General features: G+C 40.7%; 1 protein-coding gene across 8 annotated transcripts; it reads right to left on the bottom strand.

Annotated features, from left to right (window-relative positions):
* Positions 1-2615: 2615 nt before the first annotated feature.
* On the bottom strand, positions 2616-15281 carry LOC109254141 (zinc finger protein 699). Of its 8 annotated transcripts, none has more exons than XM_053896643.1 (7): positions 14966-15281; positions 14799-14883; positions 10948-10997; positions 9943-10069; positions 6048-6146; positions 5469-5652; positions 2616-5121 (listed from the first exon to the last, which is right to left on the bottom strand). In XM_053896643.1, the coding sequence occupies exons 3-7, from the start codon at positions 10990-10992 to the stop codon at positions 3663-3665; spliced, it is 1914 nt and encodes a 637-aa protein (XP_053752618.1). In that variant the 5' UTR covers positions 10993-10997; positions 14799-14883; positions 14966-15281; the 3' UTR covers positions 2616-3662. The 8 variants fall into 8 exon arrangements, with proteins under 8 accessions (XP_053752618.1, XP_053752616.1, XP_053752614.1 ...); XM_053896641.1 differs by having other exon boundaries at positions 10948-11033; XM_053896639.1 differs by having other exon boundaries at positions 10948-11033; positions 14676-14883.
* Positions 15282-17920: the final 2639 nt, after the last annotated feature.

Here is a 17920-nt window from a genome sequence, read left to right on the forward strand (position 1 = left end):
GTCATTGGATAAAAAGATCAAAGTACAAAAAGAAATTGCAATTCGCGCTAGCTGAAAAATCAAAAAGGAAATAAATAAAAATATTTACAAAGTAAAACATACCACATACCTAGAAATAAATTAAAAATATTCAAGACCTCTACAATTAAACCATGAAATACTGTTAAGAGAAATTACAGACAACTTTGATAAATGGATGATTATATTATGTTCAATTGGAAGACTCAGTATCATAAAGATGTCAATTTCATTCAGGTTATTGCATCAAGTCAATGCCAATTCCAAGCATACTCTCAGTGTATTTGTGAAAATTGATAAGGAAATTCTAAAAATATAGAAACAAATGAAGAATAAAAAAAAATTGTCTCACTCCCAGATTTCCCTACATACTACAAAGCAACATAGAGATTGAGAAGCCATCTTTAGCAATCTAAAGATATGTTAACAGATGGCATCTAACCTTTATGAAAGGATTTCTACAATTACTTAGCCCTTGCTGAGTTACCAGACTTCAGTTCCCCACTATTGCTAAGACCACAGTAAGCACAACATGCTAGCAGACAAGATTACCTCTATTCCCATATCCGCACTTGCCCACTGCTGCCTCCTCCCCTCTCTGTATACATGACAATTGTCAGGACTCTGACTCAGTGCAGACTCTACCCTGGTTTCTGGATGAGCATGGGAGCCTGCCTTAAACAAATCGGGGCACTGCACTGTGACTCGATAACAATTAGCAAGTGAGCCAGTCAGATTCTATTATAATCAACATATTGGAGTTATTCAAAAAGGCCATCGATTCTTTTCTCCCTGAGACTTCAACATGGAAAGAAAGAGCCTGGATCTTCTGAGACCTACAGCAGAGAGAAACAGCCTGCCAGGAAGAATAGCTAACCCAAAAATGCACAGCCAAGACACACAGACAGAATTCATCAAGATAATAAACTCTTTATAGCTTACAAAAATGAGAAGAGTGAAGAGAAGCCAGAGACTGGGATATGTTATTTGTAATATATGTATATATAATATACGTAACATATACACACACACATATATATAAAGGTTTTATATATGTATGTATATGTACTTAGATATAGAGATACACATACATACAATAAAGGATAAACACCTAGAAACCCTTCGAATAAAAAAGGAACCAAGCATGGGTGAAATGCTTCAACAGGATGCCCTCATAAAAGATATCCAACAAGCACGTAAAACGTACTTCTCATCCTTACATATCAGGTAACTGCAAACTAAAACCAAAGCAGGATGTTACCATATCCTCTGCTGGATGGCTGAAATTCGAAAGTTTGGCCAGCTAAATGGAATAATCGCAATTTCCACACATTGCTTTTAGGATGATAGGTGTAATCTACCTTTTTGAAAAACTGCAGTAACTACCAAAACTAAAGATAAAGTCTACCCAGTGATCTCATTCCTACATACAAAACGTATATCAAGAGAAGTAAGTGTTAAGTCTGTGAAAGGAGCAATTAAAACGTAAACCAGACACCACACTAAGAAACCAAACACGTAATTGTACATATTGTATTTAAGCACTTAGATAAAGATCAAGAAAATCAAGAATAAGCAAACCTAATAAATTGAATGAAAAGTCAAAATTGTGGTTTCCTTTGTGGAACAATTATTGACAAGGCAGATAAACTTTCTGGAATCCTGGGAATGTTCTGATTATCAGGGTGTGTACATAAGTAAAATTTCATCAAGTTATACACTTAGGAGTAGCACACTTCATGCATATTGGTATATATATGCTTTACTAAAAGAGCAGAAAATGATAAAGGGAAAGTGCCATAGGTATACTTTCAGAAATAAAGTGGAAATGTAACGGAAGGGAAAAGTATAGCTAAATGTACCTGAAGAAGCATAAACTAAAGAACTCCTCTTTCTCAAAAAAGCAGAAAAATGTTTGAAGGTGTCAAATATACATCTTCCTCCAGTAAAATAGGATGACACCCTGTCTGATGCTTACAATTATAACTAATCTTCCCTGCTGTCCACGGCTCTTCTCACTTGAGGTCCCAGGGGATTTACATAGCTGTCTTTCCCCTTGAGCAAAGTGCCGTGATGGATTAGGCCACAGATAACAATCCTGCTCCAAAATGGCGCCAATTCTACATATTCAGTTGATGTGCCGGAGGGACTATAATATCAGCAAAATGACAGTGCTGGAACTTGCCAGAAAATCTAAGAAGCTGTGTATGACCATGATGGAGGAACTTATGGAGAGGTCTACAGAGCTGCTGTCTCTGAGGTTACTGAAGTGAAAACATATAATGTTCTGTTTCAAGCTAGAATTGATTGGTGGGTCCAGTAATCAGGAAAATGAGCCGGAAACTGAAGCCCACCTGGCCCCCATGCATCTGTCTTCATTGGATGGCTCCACTAAATGAATAATGGCTTCTTCTGCCTTCCCATTTCATGCAAACTACTTCCAACAACTCTAACCTGGAACTGGATGAAGGAAATGATTTTGAGAAATGAAGTCCCAACCATGTCCAACACATACAAGCCAGCTCAACCAACTTTACTTCTAGCTTTCTTCTCACAAGGTCTCTTTTTAAACTTTTTTAAAACTCTTTTTAAAAACACTGGGTCCAACTCCCAGCCTTGAGTAAGGACAAAGAACAACATACAAAAACAAGGTATCAGAGGCGACTCTTCTTTCGAGAACTTCGCACTTATTAATTTCTGCTGAAATTGCTTATTAGACAGGAAAAGCTTTTAATAGTAAAAACTGATAACATCAAAAACTAGAAGTTCTTAGTTAAAAAAAAAAAAAAAAGAAAGAAAGAAAAAGAAAAGGAGCACCTGAGTGGCTCAGTCCGTTAAACATCTGACTTCAGCTCAGATCATGATCTCAAGGGTTGTGGGTTCAAGCCCCACATCGGGCTCACTGCTGTCAGCCCATCAGCACAAAGCCCGCTTCAGATACTCTATCCTCCTTCCCTGTGCCCCTCCCCCACTTGCGCTCTCCCCAAAACAAATAAGTATGAAAAAAGAAAAAAGAAAAAAATACCGAGTAGGCAATTTCCAGTATCTACCCTGCTGGATCAAAATGAAACTACCAATTACAAGAAAAAAATTACGAAAGAAATCACAAATACCAAAGTGTTGATACCATAATGATCGTATACTTGGAGAACAATGAGCATTAATTAGAAACTAATTAAAAAAAAAAAAAAAAAACACTCCTGCCTGCCTATGAAAAACACCTCAAATCCCCTTACGGGTCCAAAAGATTTTGTTATGAAGAACATTTACGTCTCAGCCCAAATAAAAGTACCTCACAATTTAAGCATGGTTAGAGCTGAAAAAGTATTAGAGGAAAACTTATCAACTTATCACTTTAAATATTCACACCAGAAAACAGAAAGTGAAAATCAATGAGCCAGCAGTCCACTTTCAAGGTGAGTCACTGATCTGCGCTTCTGGTTAAGCTTCCTTATCCACAGTTAAGTGATGTTCATTGAAGGTATTACCACAAGGTTTACACACACAGGTTTCTCTCAGCTGAGTTCTCGAGTCTTCAAACAGATAAGCAACAACTTCCTGCTTTCTTACATTCATAGGGTATCTCCGCAATGTTAGGCGGAGGATGTGAAAATGCCTCGAAGACACTCCCGTATTTCTGACATTTATGTATTTTCTCTGCTGTGAGTTTTCACATGTCTTCGAAAGTAGGCAGGGCACACAAAGGCTTTCCCACATTCCTTACACTCATAGGGTTTCTCTCCGGTGTGGCTTCTTACATGTCTTCGAAAGGATGAGGGACAACTGAAGGCTTTCCCACACTCCAGACATTCAAAGGGCTTCTCTCCAGTGTGCATTCTCGCATGGACAGTAAGGTACGAAGAATGGCGAAAGGCTTTCCCACATTCCTTACATTCATAGGGTTTCTCCCCAGTGTGTGTTCTCATGTGGATCCTAAGGGCTGAGGGATAAATGAAGGCTTTTCCACATTTCTTACATTCATAAGGTTTCTCTCCAGTGTGAGTTCTTATATGTACTGTAAGGTGGGAGGAACTAATAAAGGCTTTCCCACATTCCTTACATTCATAAGGCTTCTCTCCACTGTGAGTTCTTAAATGTTCCGTGAGGGATGAAGAACGGCTAAAGGCCTTCCCACATTCCTTACATTCATATTGTATCTTTCCGGTGTGATCTCTCACGTGTGCTCTGAAGGATGAGGGACAACTGAAGGCTTTTCCACATTCCTTACATTCATAGGGTTTCTCTCTACTTTGATTTTTCACGTGTGTATTCAGGGAAGTGGGAAGATAGAAGGCTTTTCCACATTCCAGACATTCATAGGGTTTCTCTCCAGTGTGTTTTCTCATGTGGATACTTAAGGAGGAGGGACAATTGTAGGCTTTCCCACATTCCTTACATTTATACGGTTTGTCTCCTGTGTGTGTTCTGACGTGGACAGTGAGTTTTGAGGACTCACTGAAGGCCTTCCCACACTCTTTACATTCGTAAGGCTTCTCTCCAGTATGAATTCTTATGTGTATTATAAGGTGAGAGGAAGAACTAAAGGCCTTCCCACATTCCTTACATTCATATGGCTTATCTCCACTATGAATCCTCTTGTGTTTGGAGAGAGAGGAGGAACAACTAAAGGCCTTCCCACATTCCCGACATTCATAAGGCTTATCTCCACTATGAATCCTTTTGTGTTCCGTGAGGGATGAAGAACAGCTAAAGGTCTTTCCACATTCTTTACATTCATAGTTCGTCTTTCCAGTGTGAATCTTCATATGTGCCCTAAAGAATGAAGAACAAGCGAAGGCTTTCATACACTCCTTACATTCATAGGGTTTCCCTTCAGTGGGAGTTTTCACATGCTTCTTAAAACAAGCAAGAAAATGAAAAGCTTTCCCACATTCTTTACACTGATAGGGTTTGCTTCCGGCGTGAGACCTGATGTGATTTTTAAGGGATAAATGATCTGTGAAGGCCGTTTTACACTCGCGGCATTCATAGGACTTTACTTCAGTAGTTCTCTTCAGTATATTCAGATGTGAGATCTGGCCGAAGGTTTGTCCACGCCGATTTTCTTCACTATGTTCATTGACGTTCTCCACCACGGGGCTTCTTTTAAAAACAAAAAGCACATTATTAGTGGTAAATAAATTTTTACCATTTTCAGGGATTATGTACATTTTCTGCCCCATCAAGTTACAAGTTCAAAGTTCTCCCAGAGGGCTCTACCATAGCCAATATTATCAATGAGTTGTTTTCACTTATATAATTTTTCTGATAATTGCTTACAACTGAACTATGTGTCAAATACTGAAGATCTCAATGTAATTTTCAAAAAAAAAAATCTTGGAAAAATTCTTTATGAATTCACAATTTTTGACCAAGTTCTATATACATGTTTTTTTAAGTTTTATGACATTTTAAGATCCTCTCCTCAGGCACTACTTTTTCTTACTTACCTCAAATGTCTCTCACGGTTTTTGTTCTGATAATAAATACCCCGGTATTCCCCGTTTTTGTGTAAAATGGATGACGAAGAATCATTCCTTTTGAATCTAACTATCTTCTGTTCATTGGATATTTTTTGTCCATAAGTATCTTGTGGAGTAACTGATTCTCTAGTTTTAAGTTGAGTCTCAAAACCTGAAACAAAAAAGTAAAGGCACCTATAAGCAAAGGACTTCTGGAAGTGTGGCTGTTTCAGGACTTTGGTAATAATATGCACAATGGTCAAAATGGTATGCAACTAAGAAATAATTCTATGAAGACTAAGACTGATAGTAACACAAATAGGGAATTATTAGGAGAACAAAACACAAAGGAACCGGATAAAGTGCACATGACCAAATACTAACTTACAAGAGGAAATACAGATCTTTCCAAGAACAAGGACACTGTGAGAATACTGATAAAAAATCAAAACAAGGAATCTGGAAGATCAGACCCCTCAAACAAAACAAAATTTTGCTCTGCTTTTATTTGATTTTTCCAAACGTAATATCCCCCCAACCAGGATAGTTTCTCCCAAGGATTCTTGCCTTCCTGGTGCTCCCCGTGGATAGGTCCTCTTTCCACTGTTTCCAGGTCCTCCTCTTGTTTCCACTGGGAGATCAGATACGGTGTGTAGAGTGGATACCCTAGTAATGCAGAAAGGCTTATCATGACGGAAAACAATGACAAACCATGAACATTTCCATGATAGTCAAAATTTTGCTCTTCTGATACTCTAATTATGGGCAAAGTAAATTTAATTTCAACAAGACGTCAAAAAAGTTTTTCAAGTGGGGGCACGGTAGGGGGGGTTGACAGTGACAGAAACAATGACACAGCCTCTGATTTCTAGAACCAATGTGACAATCACATCTAAACTTCAATATTTCTTAGAAGCTGGTCTGATACTCAGGACCCTTTGTTCTCCTGAATATAAAAATCTCACAGAATACCAATCTTAAACAAGGTTATGCTGAGACCATGATAAAATTAAGCAAAACAAGGCCACTATGTAATTTAATCTAAGGGTGACCCCCCGCAATACATACACACTACTCCATAATAAAATTTCTACCTCTTTTTGTCAGCATCCAATCTAAAGTGACCACCTGTGGACTGAACAGTGTCCCTTGAAAATTTATGTCCAAACAGATCAATGAAACAGAACAGAGAGCCCAGAAATAGACCTACATAAACACAGTCAGCTGATCTTTGACAAAGGAGCAAAGGTAATAGAGAAGATAGTCTTTTCAACAAAGACTGAAACAACTAGACCTCAACATGGAAAAAAATTAACCTAGACACAGACTTTTACACTTTTCACAAAAATCAACTCAAAAAGGGATCACATGGATCAAAGACCTAAATGTAAAATGCAAAACTATGAAATACCTGGAAGAAAACATAGGAGAAAATCTAGATGACCTAGGGTCTGGAGATGACTTCTTAGATACAACGCCAAAGGCATGACCCATAAGAGAAATTCACAAGCTGGACTACATTAAAATTAAAAAAGTATTGCTCTGCAAAAGACACTGGCAAGAGAATGAAAAGATAAGCCACAGACTGGGAGAAAACATCTAGAAAAGACACATCTGATAAAGGACTGTTATCCAAAATAAATAATTTTTTTAAAGTTTATTTATTTAAGTAATGTCTACACCCATGTGGGACTCACACTCACAACCCCGAGATCAAGAGCCACATGCTCTACTGACTAAGCCAGCCAGGCACCCCCATAAACAAAGAACTCTTAAAATTCAACAATAAGAAAACAAACAACCTGAGTAAAAAGCGGGCCAAAGACCTCAACAGACAACTCACCAAAGAAGAGATACAGATGACAAATAAACATATGAAAATATAGTTCAAAATGTCATCAAGAAAACACAAATTGAAACAATGAGATACTACCCCACGCTTATGAGAACAGCTAATATCCAGAACACTGACACCAACAAACGCTGGCAAGGAACTCTCATTCGTTGCTGGAGGGAATGCAAATAGGGACACCCACTTTGGAAGATAGTATGATAGGGCAATCACACTTCTTGGAATTTACCCAAAGGAGATGAAAACATGTCCACACAAAAACCTGCACACACAGGTTTACCGCAGCTTTATTCAAAACTGCCCAAGCATCGAAACAATTAAGATGTCCCTCATGGGGCTCCTGGGTTGCTCAGTCGGTTGAGCATCCGACTTCGGCTCAGGTCATGATCTCGCAGTTCGTGAGTTCGAGCCCCGCGTCGGGCTCTGTGCTGACAGCTTGGAGCCTGGAGCCTGCTTCTGATTCTGTGTCTCCCTCTCTCTGCCCCTTCCCCACTCATGCTCTGTCTCTCTCTGTTTCTCAAAGATGAATAAACGTTTAAAAAAAAAAAAAAAAATTAAAAAAAAAAAAAAGATGTCATTCAGTGGGTGAATGGATAACTAAAACTGTGGTACATCCAGACAATGAAATATCATTCAGAACGAAAAAGAAATGAACTATCAAGCCACAAAAAGACATGGAAGAATCATAAATGCATATTACTAAGTGAAAGAAGCCACGGGAAAACCGATACGATTTGGTCCATATGATTCCAACTACATGACATTCTGGAAAAGCCAAAACTATGAAGACAGTAAAAAGATCAGTGGCTGCCACAGGTTAGGGGGGAAGAAGAGATGAACTGACAAAGCAAAGAGAATTTTAAGGCAGTTAAACCACTCTGTATGATACTATAATGACTGATATATACACCATTACGTATTTGTCCAAACCACATAATGTATAACACCAAGAGTGAATCCTAATGTAAACTATGGATGCAGGGTGATGATGCTGTGTCGATTCAGGTTTGTCAGTTGTAACAAACGTACCATTCTGGTAGATGTTGATAGCAGAAGACACACTGTCCCTGTGCAGGGGCAGGGCATATAGGAGAAATCTCTGCATCTACTGCTCAATTCTGCTGTGAATCTACAACTGCTCTAAAAACAAGTGTCTTAAAACAAAATGTCAGGGACACCTGGGTGGCTCAGTCGGTTAAGTGACTCTTGATTTCAGCTCAGGTCAAGATCCCAGCCAGGGTCATGGGATCAGGCCCCTCGTCACGCTCCTGGCTGAGCATGGAGCCTGCTTAAGATTTTCTCTCCCTCTCCCTCTCCCTCTCCCTCTCCCCACCCTCTCCCTCTCCCCCGCCTTCCTCTCCCCCACTAGCGTGCGTTCTGTCTAAAATTTAAAAAAAAAAAAGTCATGTTCACTTGAAACCTCAGAATGTTTCTTTGGAAATAGGGTCTTTGTAGATATAATCAAGTTAAGATGAAGTTACACTGGATTGAAGTGGGTCTTCAATCCATTGACTAGTGTCCTTATAAGGATTAACATAAAAAGGGGAAAAGGCCATGTGAAGATAAAGGCAAAGATTAGAGGGGCGCCTGGGTTGCCCAGTCGATTGAATGTCTGACTTTGGCTCAGGTCATGATCTCACAGTTCATGAGTTCGAGCCCCACATCGCGCTCTCTGCTGTCAGCACAAAGCCTGCTTCGGACCCTATTTCCCTCTTTCCCTCTGCACCTCCCCAGCTCCTGCTCTGTCTCTCTCTTAAAAATTAATAAACATTTTCTTTTAAAAAAGGCAAAGATTAGAATGAGAGAGCTGCATGGGGCACCTGGCTGGCTCAGTTGGTGGAGCATGCAACTTTTGATCGTGGGGTTGTGGGTCTGAGCCCCACATTGGGTGGAGAGATTATTTAAAAAGAAAATCTTAAAAAAGAAAAAAAGAATGATATGCTGTGTACCAAGAAACACCCAGGATTGCTGGCAACCACCAGAAGCCGGGAAGAGACAGGAGAAATTTTCCCATAGAGCCTTCAAAAGGAGTCTGGCCTTATATTTCCAGTCTCCAGAAATATGAAGTAAGTCTCTGCTGTTTTTAGCCACAGTTTGTGGTACTTTGTTATGAAAGGCCTAGGAAACTAATACAGCCAACTTCCACAGGCCCATCCCCAAATCACTCAACCAAAGCACAAACCCTATAAGATGTACTTTTTAACACCTTTCTGAGACATACCACAGCTCCCCAGGTCACTGAGTAATAAACCCCACTTGTTTACAGGTATGTTCCTGGTAGTCTCTGAGTAAAGAACACTGACATCAATAAAATTATCCTAAGGACCGAAACCACAAACCTCCCTAAGACCCAAAGGGATGCCGGAACTCTATGCCCACACTTTCAACACGTAATAAGCATCAATGCTTTTAACCACAAGAAAAAGACAGTTCACTACACAGATGTTTATTTTCATGATGAAACCACTAGACACAGTAAGTTCCTTGGGGTCAGTAAGTGTGTGTCATATTTACGGCTTTATTCTAATTCCTCAGTCCAAATCCTAGAACAAGATCAATTAGTAAAATTGTTTTCTCAACAACTAAATGAAGGAATGTTGCCACTCTTACCTAATGAGGCCAGGTTCTGGAAGTTTTCCAGCATCACATCTCTGTAGAGGTTCCTCTGAGCAAGATCCAGCAAAGCCCACTCCTCCTGGGTAAAGTCCACAGCCACATCCTCAAAGACCACTGAGTCCTAAAACACACCACACATATTCTCTTCAGAAAGGTACCAACTCTCCCCATATATGCAGAACTGATGAGGTTGATAATACTGGGGAACTGAGAACTAACTAACTCATAGTAAGTTCTGAAGATTCTATGGTCTCCTGACATCTACCCCAGAATGCAGTCATCAGATCTTTTGCTCTCCCCGTAACTCTCTTCCTAACTGATCCAATCCTGTCTCACGCATCTAACTACACTTCTAAAATGTTAAATTTATCTCTTCCACAGTTTGATGGTGACCAATTCCAGTCTTATAATAATCCAGAACAGTCCAGAGCATATGGCTGAAATGAGAGAAATGCTCTAGAAATGAAATAAATTCCACATTGACACCAGCAGTTACTTGTTACAGAAACAATTTCACCTGCTTCCTTCTTTCCCACCATAGCAATGAGCACAACATGAAACACTGGGTCATATCGGAATGAGGTTTAAATGCATAAAAACACACCGAGGAACAGAGAGCTCTTCTTTTTTTCACTAACCTGAGACTCAGGGGACCGCAGAAATACAACTTTCATCTCAGGCCCACAGCTAGCCATATTTTCTTGTCCTCTAGGCCAGGGGTCAGCAAACTACAGCACATGGGCTAAATCCAGCCTACTACTTGCTTGTGTAAATAAAGTTTTACTGGACCACAATAAAACATTTGTTTAAGTACGGTCTGGGGCTGCTTTAGGCTAAAGTGGCAGTTCAACTGCAATAGAGACTCTATAGCCTTCAAAGCCTAAAATACTATGTGGTCCAACAGAGAAGTAGACTGCTGACCACTGCTCCACACAATTAGGAGGTCAATGACCTGGCGGAATGGAAAATTCTTTTGGCGAATTATTAGCCCCTACTTACCTGTGTCATATTTTTCTGCAACTCAGCAGCTCTTTCTTCTTTCATGTTCCCTTCATGAAGAAAGCCAGAGTACTGAGAAGTTAGAGCTGAAGCAAGAGAAAGAAGACACGAGAATCCAGATCTCCCCACAACTCACGAGGCGAGATGCTACGGCAGGTCCGTTATGAGGGACCACTCCCCTCAAAACAAACACACACGCGCACAGCCCCAAGACACCCAACCGAATACACACTGATCTGCTAAGAAGGTGAAGTAATCTTATCTCCTCTAGAGCTAGAAACTCTTTAGAGCTAGAAACCATTGCTGTGGTCCGTGTTGATCATTAAAAAAAAAAAAAAAAAGGTTAAACGTCCCATTTTGTAAGTTAACTGAAATTTTTAAAAGTTTAGCTGTCAATTTTCCCACGATAATGAAAAGCAAAACCTATGACACGATGCCTTCAACCATAAAAATACACATTGTGTCAAATCCAAAACAGCACTTCTATATCCAACTTCTGGGGGCTCCACTCTCGACATTTCTTCTGCACTCCTGGCAGGCTAACAGGCAATGCTTCCCAGCCTCTGACCACCGAATCCTCCCTCCAGGGGCTGCAGGGTCTCTGAAACTTGGTTTTTGAGAAAGAGCATCGACCGACTCAATTCCACGTGTTGGAGGCAGTGAAGACTGCCATGCTTGACTCTCTTGCTAAATTTTGCCTGTACAGAGGACCGCAGCAGCAGGGCAAGAACACCTCAAGTTAGCAAAGTATGGCATCTCCGATGGCGTTCTCTGCAGTTGTTACGCAAACTTAAAATAACACAAACGCAACCGTTTTGTCCGTGCAGTGCATCCAGCAGTATATTTTAAATCTAATAAAAACTGTAACATCCTTTACTACATTAGTAATGTGCCATTTGAGCAACCATGATGTGAGAATGACTTTGCCAAGAGCTTTCCTCTCATAGAAGCTCTGCAAACCAGATATTACAACTAGTTTAGAGTTGAGAAATCTTAGCATCAGTTAACCACATACTCAATGCTACTCAGTCAGAAAGGGCGTATATACTACATATACAGGCGTGTGAATGCAGGCCTGTTTTCCTTCAGAGCCTAAAATCCCAATGAGCGTATTTCTGAACACAGACCTTACAATTTAGTTGTTAATGAGGCTGTTATTACTAACATTACCAGAGTCTGGCCTGAACCCTGCTGTGCACTCTGGAGAATACACAAACGAAGTATTCCACTGAAATGTTTTATCTTTGTGAGTGCCTTCTCTTGACTAAGCCTCCTGTCTTGAGCAAGGACACTTCCCTTAAGGCCCTTACCTCTTGCTTCTTTATTTCATATTTACTTAGGTAATATTTACCCTGATCCCACTACATACAGTCACAGGGGATATAGCACTAAACAGAACAGAAAAGTCCTGAAGCACAGGGATGTTATAATCTTCTAAGGGAGGGGAATAAACAGAGAAACATATCAGGTAGTGGTAGGTGATACATAATAATGTAGCCAGCACATTATAGGGATAGAGAGGCACACACATATTTATCTTTAGTGAGTCAGGACTACTTTTGTGGCAGGGAAGAAGTAGACAATTAAAAGAAGTGTTTCAGGTGCACCTGGGTGGCTCAGTGGGTTAAGCTTGCAACTCTTAATTTTGGCTCAGGTCATGATCTCACAGTTGTGAGATCAAGCCTCACATGCGGGCTCGAGGCTAAGCGTGGAGCAGGCTCAGGATTCTCTTTCTCCCTTTCTGCCCCTCGCTCATGCTCGCTCTCTCTAAATAAGTAAACATTAAAAAAAAAAAAAAAAAAAAAAGAAGTGTTTCAGAGAACACTGGAAATCCACAGCTGGTGTGATTTATATATTTATAAATATCATCAACTCCAGAGGAAAAAAAAATCAGTAATGGTGGGCTAACGATTAATTTAAAGGTTGGAAAAAGAACAGCATAAACGTTCAGAAAAATGAAAATAAGACAAAATTAATGATATTTTTTTAAAATTAATAAAAAGAGGGGCGCCTGGGTGGCTCAGTCAGTTAATTGTCCACCTTCAGCTCAGGTCATAATCTCAGGGTCCGTAAGTTCAAGCCCCATGTCAGACTCTGTGCTGACAACCCGGAGCCTGGAGCCTGCTTCAGATTCTGTGTCTCCCTCTCTCTCTGCCCCTCCCCCACTCATGCTCTGTCTCTCAAAAATAAATAAATGCTAAAAAAAAATTTTTTTTAATAAAAAGAATAAAAACAAAAAATGTGCCCTTTGAAAACTAATGAAATCAACATACCTTTAGCAATTTTAATAGTATTATGAATGGGTCACAACCACAGATGTTGCAGGGAGAATATAACCAAAAAATTAAGGAAACATATGAAAATGTACAGACATGAATGAATTTCTAAAAGAAGTATAACTTTCTGGCGACATTCTTTTTTTTTTTTTTTTTAACGTTTATTTATTATTGAGAGACAAAGAGATACAGAACATGGGCAGAGGAGGGGTAGAGAGATGGGGAGACACAGAATCTGAAGTAGGCTCCAGGCTCCGAGCTGTCAGCACAGAGCCCGACACGGGGCTCGAACTCACAAACTGTGAGATCATGACCTGAGCCGAGGTTGGTCACCTAACCAACTGAGCCACCCAGGCGCCCCTTTCTGGCAACATTCTAAAATAAATACAAAACTTGATTACAACCAGCCCTTAATTAAACAATACAGTAGTTTAAAACATGCCCACAAAGGAAATATAAATTACAAACTGTTTCACAGGCAAGTTCACCAAATAAGTAAAGGGTTCATAATTCCATTGCAGGGGTGGAAAATACTATTTTCCTGAATGTTTCCAAGACCAGAAAAGTACAACTCAAAATAAAATAGGCAAGATCTCATTCATACATATGAATGCAAGGTAATATAAAAATATTAGTGCAGTCAAGAAATGAATAGTGGTTAAAAATTGAATCTTCAATTAATATAATCATCACATTAACAGAAAACCATGACTATTCCTCTTAGATACCAAATAGTGACTGATCTCTATGAATATCCATTGGTGATAATTTAACCCACCAAAATTAGAGAACAGCTTTAATTGGAAAAAATAATTATTATTATCTACAAACATCTACAGCAAACATCCTATTTAACTGCTGAAATGATAGAATAACTCTGGGATCAGGAACAAGGCAAGGATGCAAATTATACACTATTCTAGTACTGTCTGTCTACCGTAGTAGAAGTCCTAGCAAACACCCTAAAGAAATAAAAAGAAGGGGCACCTGGGTGGCTCAGTCGGTTAAGCCACTGGCTCTAGATTTCCGCTGAGGTCATGATCTCACGGATGGGGAGATCCAGATCCGGCCCCTACGTTGAGAGCAAAGAGTCTGCTTGGGATACTCTCTCTCTCTCTGCCCCTCACCTGTTCACGGATGGGGAGATCCAGATCCGGCCCCTACGTTGAGAGCAAAGAGTCTGCTTGGGATACTCTCTCTCTCTCTGCCCCTCACCTGTTCGTGCTTTCTCTCTCAAACAAATGAAAGAAAGAAAGAAAGAAAAGAAAGAAAGAAAGAAAGAAAGAGGAATGCAAGGTACAAGAATAAAAGAGAAAATGCTGAGAATGGCACAAGACCGCACTCTCGGTATGAAATTCAAAACAATCTACAGATAAATGATTAAAATGTATAGCTGCATTCCACGAGGGAGGGGTAACAGGGATATTAAGTAATCAGTTCACCTTTATGTACCTGGATATAATGTATCAAATTGATGCCCACAGGCAAGGTAAAGTTCACCGATCAAATATCTCCTGCCCCAGGAGGGGAGAGATGGGAACGGAGTTGAAGCAAATGTCACCACCCCGTGCTCACCGAACACGCTGAAATCCAGACCAACGTACAGACGAGGTGGAGGCGCTCGTCCCCGTAACCCGAATGGCAGGGATGCTTTTACTTTCTGAGAAGACACCAAAAGATGCTTTGGAAGGCCGATTAAATACGAAGGTGGTTCTCTTAACTCTAACCTACAGCCGACTCACCCCGGCTGCTGGACGCAGCCCAGAGCTCCGGATTCAGTGAGTTCGGGACGAACGGCGGCCTGCCGCTGGGTTCCAGCGGGGATAGGAGGCACGGCCGAGAGGCCGTCCTGTAAATGCCGACCTCTCCGCCTCCAGCGGGTCGGACCTGGCGCTGGCCAGGGGCAGCCGGGAAGGACACGAACGGAGGTAATTAACTACCTCGGACTCGAGACGGGTCCGAAGAGATATGGCCGCCAGCTCGCGCAGGCGCATGAGTCCACTTCTGCTTCCGGTTTCTGGGCCTCGCACAGCGTAAGGGGCGGAGCCTCGGTAGCTGAGCCGTAAGATTACGAGGGGTGGTCGGGCGGGAGGCGTCTCTTTCTGGCCGCGAGTGGAAGAGAAATGCTAGTTTTCTTCTGGGGAGAGAGGCGGTTGGGCCCTGCGGGCGAATCAGCGCAGGATTTGGAATTGGACGGGACTGGGGGGGCATCAGGTCCGTGGCAGGGTTTGGTTGACTAGGACTGTGGGGCGGAGCTGGGTCGAGACAACGCCTAGGGGCGTGGCTTAGTTGACTATTCCGAAGGGCACGGTTTACGGTGGGACCAGGTGGAAGGGCGAGACTTGGTTGGCAATTCTTGGGGAGCTGAGGTCTAGGGGGCGGGGCTGCGGGGATAGGGTTAGGGGCTCCCATTCAGGCTCCGAAGCCAGACAACTGGATGCTCAATTGCGTTTTTTTGAATTTATACCCTTCTCCACTTTGTTATGCACAGGACACGATAGTTGTAACTTTAAGCCTATACCACTTCCTAAGATCTCCCTTCCATTAATTCAGTCCTTTCTTAGGTCTTTAGTTTTCCCTTTCATTGTTTTATTGATTACTGCTCTTGTAGAGAAAGGCTATTGATAATTGTTTATGCAAGTCCAGTTACCTGGAAAGCTGGCTCTCCTCTAATAGTTGTCACTACGTTATTTGATTTTCCGTATAAATACAATTTTCTGTCCCTGTTTTTTTCTTGTTCTAATACTACCTCGTTTCTTTGTGCAGGACCTCTCAAACTGTTGTAAAGTCAGAAAGAAATCAAGCATTCTTGTCTTGGTCGGTAATGATTATCAAGGATGCTAGGTAAGCTATTTGCTGTAGATTGTGTATGGTGTTTTTTTTACACACTTATACATCGAGATGTATTCATTCATCCATCATTCTATTTAAAATAGATTTTACATAAAATTGACAAATTTTGAAACTTACAACAAACTGAAGCTGTGAAAAGAAGTTGAAGAGCTACATAGTCCTGAATCTATTAAAGGAAGTATATTTACAGTTTCCCTTGACTTTACAATGGGGCTATGCCCTGACAAACCCATCCCAGGTAGAAAATACCATTAAGTCTAGAATGCATTTAATACACCTAACCTAGCTAACATCATAGCTTAGCCTAGCCTACCTGGAACGTGCCTAGAACACCTATATTAGCCTACAGTTGGGCAAACACAAAGCTTATTTTATCTTTTATAAAGTGTTAAGTATCTCATGCAATTTATTAAGCAGTGTACTGAACTTGAAAAACAGAAAGGGTATATGGACATAGAATGGTTTTAAGTGTACTGGTGGTTTATTCTCATGATCTCATGGCTGACTGGGGTTGCAGCTGGCTACCCCCGGCCAGCATCAAAAGAGAGTATCATACCACCTATCAGTAGCCTGGGATGTGATCAAAATTAAAAATCCAAAGTATGGTTTCTACTGAATGCATATTACTTTCACACCATCATAAAGTCAAAAAATTTTAAATCTAACATCTTAAGCCAGGAACCATCTGTATCCCTGCTGGATTCTGTGGTTCAGGTTGTGCAGATTGTTGTGTTAATCCTCAGATCATTTTTCTAGGTGTGCAGGATGGTTTAGTATTGGTCTGGCTGTACTTCATGGACATGAGACACAAAAAACTCAGATTGTGTTCTTTATGAAGTTAATGAAGTACCTTTTAAAATCTGGTTTATGAAGATGTATTATCAGTTTTTGATCAATGTAATCAAATGTTCATGCATCTATTAACTGATAACATAACTTTGCTTCTTTAACTTTATGATGTCATATCTGTATACAATATTTAATTTTACATAACCCAATAGTCTATACTTTTGAGTCTATACTTTTTTGTTTAATGTTTATTTATTTTTTGAGAGAGACAGAGTACAAGTGGGGAGGGGCAGGGAGAGAGGGAGACCCAGAATCTGAAGCAGGCTCCAGGCTCTGAGCCCTGACTTGGGGCTCAAACCCACAACCGTGAGATCATGACCAGAGCCAAAGTCAGATGTTTAACTGACTGAGCCACTCAGGCGCCCCGAGTCTATACTTTTTTTTTTTTTTAATGTTTATTTAATTTTGAGAGAGAGAGAGAATGAGCAGTAATGAGGGAGCATAAGGCAAGCTGACAGGCTGCAAACACCCCAGGTAGGATATGTGTGATATTCCTCCGACACTCCTGGCTGCCCAAGAACAAAGGAAAAGGAAAAACAAATGGTTATCTGATAGAGATCAAAGTCCTGCAGGACCTAAGTCTCCATCACTCCTCCATAGTAAAGTGGTAAACAAAGGCAGAAGGAAATGGCAGATAGAAATAAATTTCCCTATAACCTCCAGCCCATTGACAAATACTTGAGGCCGGCAGATTAAAATGTTTCTACAGGAACTCCTTATGGTCTTAATGCTAATGCTTTGCTAGAGGGAAAAACAACCCTAGCTTGACAATGGCTGGGCCTCCACTATTCTGTGAGTCTTCTTTAGCATATCAAAATCTCACTGAAAACTTCCCCTGGACTTTACCTCCCTCAACCCCATAATATATAACCAGTCTCTCCTCATGGTCCCTGGGCAGCTCTTCCTGCCCATGGGTCCTGTCCCCGTGCTTCAATAAAATCACATTTTTGCACCAAAAACGTCTTCAAAATCTCTTTCTTGGTCGTCAAACCTGG

The sequence above is a fragment of the Panthera pardus genome, unplaced genomic scaffold (genome assembly GCF_024362965.1).
Source record: "Panthera pardus isolate Hobbes unplaced genomic scaffold, ASM2436296v1 HiC_scaffold_8, whole genome shotgun sequence".
Taxonomy (NCBI): domain Eukaryota; kingdom Metazoa; phylum Chordata; class Mammalia; order Carnivora; family Felidae; genus Panthera; species Panthera pardus.

What these genes read in the sequence shown, in the direction of transcription:
- LOC109254141 (XM_053896644.1), bottom strand. Translation starts at nt 10,992, where the DNA reads ATGAAAGAAGAAAGAGCTGCTGAGTTGCAGAAAAATATGACACAG. An exon ending in TGCAGAAAAATATGACACAG is followed by an intron (nt 10,070 to 10,947) that starts GTAAGTAGGGGC and finishes GGTGTGTTTTAG; the next exon opens with GACTCAGTGGTCTTTGAGGA. An exon ending in CCAGAACCTGGCCTCATTAG is followed by an intron (nt 6,147 to 9,942) that starts GTAAGAGTGGCA and finishes CTGCATTACTAG; the next exon opens with GGTATCCACTCTACACACCG.